Source organism: Amblyomma maculatum, chromosome 7 (assembly GCF_055883805.1).
Source record: "Amblyomma maculatum isolate TAMU_Amacu chromosome 7, ASM5588380v1, whole genome shotgun sequence".
Lineage (NCBI taxonomy): Eukaryota > Metazoa > Arthropoda > Arachnida > Ixodida > Ixodidae > Amblyomma > Amblyomma maculatum.
The window spans coordinates 80,835,515-80,838,348 of NC_139350.1; the positions used below are offsets into that span (position 1 = coordinate 80,835,515).

General features: G+C 47.3%; 1 protein-coding gene across 1 annotated transcript; it reads left to right on the forward strand.

The window, feature by feature from the left end:
- Nucleotides 1-523: 523 nt before the first annotated feature.
- On the forward strand, nucleotides 524-2,584 carry LOC146183737 (uncharacterized). Its single transcript, XM_084608752.1, has 3 exons — nucleotides 524-807; nucleotides 989-1,166; nucleotides 1,257-2,584. The coding sequence occupies exons 1-3, from the start codon at nucleotides 623-625 to the stop codon at nucleotides 2,196-2,198; spliced, it is 1,305 nt and encodes a 434-aa protein (XP_084464878.1). The 5' UTR covers nucleotides 524-622; the 3' UTR covers nucleotides 2,199-2,584.
- Nucleotides 2,585-2,834: the final 250 nt, after the last annotated feature.

The following is a 2,834-nucleotide window of genomic DNA, read 5'->3' on the forward strand; positions in this document are numbered from 1 at the left end:
GTGATGCTTAAACGATGCTTTGACGTTTTTCGTTGCAGTGGACTTGGGGCCAAATCCAGCGATGGTTCCGCCCGGGAACTGGTTCCTTTCGCCGCTCCTAATTGGTTGCTGCGTCACGTCCGGCGTGACCCCCAAAACTTCCGTAGACGACTCCGCGTTTTTCACCTACGTCACGGGGCGGGGCCGCCGCTCCGAAAGGAACCGTTTTGCCGGCCGGCGCAGGAACCGCGACGAGTTGGTCCGCTTCGAGAGGGAACCGCACTGCGCTCGCTGTGGCGCCTCATATGCTCGTAGCGGACGTCGTTCCCGCGCCGACTAGGGCGCCCCTCACGGCGGCGAGCGCACACTCGGAAGGATACGATCGGCCTGCTGGCGTTCGGAAAGCCTTTTTGGGCTCTGTTCCGCGCGTAGCTGTTGCCTTTCGGAACAATGCCGAAATGCAACACGAACTGCTGCGTCGTGGGCTGCAACAGCACGTACACCAACTCACCAGGAACGAAGTTTTATCGGTTTCCGAGCCGACCGTATGAAATAGAACGGCGTCACCGCTGGATCACGCTCGTCCGACGGCAGAAGTAAGCTGTTTTATGTTCCGACAATATTCCACGTGCGTTAACGATGAATGTGTTGCTTTTACAGCAATGACGGCAGCAACTGGAGACCTGCAGTGCATAGCAGGATATGCAGCAAACATTTCGTTGGTGGTGTGAAATCTAATGAAGAAGGCCACCCTGCTTACCACCCGTCAATATTTCGCGCTGCATATAAAGCGACGAGTGGGCCTCTGTCAAGCGACCGCTATACGAGGTTGAGCATATATTTTTTGAATTTGCCCTCAGCTTGAGGTAGTGTGGCTAATGCCACCTCATTTTGTGCATTGACAGTTGATTTGGTTGCGTAATCGCGGTGCTTTAGTGAACCAATATTGTTTCGCTGTGACTACCCACAAATGCGAAGCGACGAAGTCTTTATTTTTTTTTTTTGCCAGAAGAAGAAAGCCCCAGAAGCAAAAGATGCAGGAGGAGCGACAGATATCCAGTTATGACAATCAACAAACAGCGTGTGTCTCAAGGCCCGAACCACAGATTTCAGACTGCCCGCCTTACAGTGACGACACAGTGGCCTCCGTCGGCGACCAGTCTGCAGATGACACACATCGTGTGGATGTAAGCAAAAGTTTACTGCATGTAATTTGTGCTTTTCATTGCATTTAATTTGACTGGTGTGCTAAGCTGGTTTTAAAATGCTGGTTTCAGGCCTCAACAATGACTGAAGACGGCAATGTTACTTTCAGCGTGAACTTCGCGTTTCTATCAGAGTTGTGCGATGGAAATGCTTCATCCTACATAAGTCACAAAGAAGTGTGCAGCACAAGCTTGGGCAGCTCATGCAGTCCGGGCTTTTCGGACAAAAGCACTGGACCAGCGTGCAAAGAGCCTTTCTTCGCGGGGTTCAGATCTCTTAAACACGATGAAAATGCCTTTCATGCGCTGACAGTAATTAATGTTTCATTATTTGCTCTGCTGTTAAGCATACTGCCACCTGCTCCAAGGAAGATGAATGAGCTGTCCACTGAGAACAAGATTCTGTTATTTCTGATCAAACTTAAACATGGGCTGCCATTTTCTGTTCTCGCTGTTCTTTTTGGCGTCCACAAAACAACGGCCGCCTCTCGCATCTTCAAGGGTCTACTTGTAAACATCCATGCTGCAAAAAGGAAATGGTTATACTGGCCATCACAAAGAGCCGTTCTGGCCACATTACCTCCATGCTTCAAAGTACACTATCCAAAATGCAGAGTTGTTATAGATTGCACTGAACGTGAAACTGAAGTGCCTCCAGGAATTGAAAAACAAAACCTGTGGTATTCGGACTACAAAGGAAGGCACACCATCAAGTACCTTGTTGGAATAGCTCCGAATGGCCTTATAACTTTTCTTTCAAAGGGGTTTGGAGGTCGAACTAGTGATACTACGCTAACAGTTGAATCAGGTTTTTTGTCTCTTCTTGAACCAGGAGATGTCGTCTTAGCCGATAAAGGATTTCCAGGCATAAAAACAGGTGTTGGCTCGCAGGATGCAACGTTGGTGATGCCACCTTTTGCTACCAGCCCTCAATTCACGGAGTCTGAGGTGGATGCCACATATGAAACTGCCTCCGTGCGCATTCATGTAGAAAGAGCGATTCAGAGGCTGTAAATTATTGATATCATTACACGGAGAATACCACATGAGCTGACTGGCTATGCTGATGAGATTCTTCATGTACTAGCAGTGCTAACAAACCTGAAGACGCCCATTTTTTCCAAGCCACCGAAATAATGAGGCTGAAAAGGGGAAAAAATTTATTGCACGTTTTTTATATACACAAGAAGGGTCAAAATGACTGCCCTTACTGCGACATATATGAGGCTTTACATGTCACTGTATTAGAAGTGTACAAATTAAATAAAGCAGTTCTCATTAATAGGCACTTTTTTATGGTCTCTGTTGGTGATGGGATGGCGACACTTGTAAAAGGATACTGCCTCTACATGAACAATACTAAATTAAGTAAACACATCACATGTCTGTACATTCATGCAATGCCCCGAGAAAGTGCTCAAAATAAAAGTGTCGCAGCTTGGGCACTGCAGACGACAGGAACTCATCATTTCCTTTTACTTGGATTGTGAGTGAGTCCACTTCTGTGTGTACATAAAAGTAGCAGCGCTGCAAGCCTAGCACATGCAAGCAGATTTGTATTTGTGTGAAATACGAATGGCTGCGTCTTAAATCCAGAATGTCTTCACCGCACAGGTATTTCAGCAAGGGTCTCTTGGTCAAGCTCTGTTG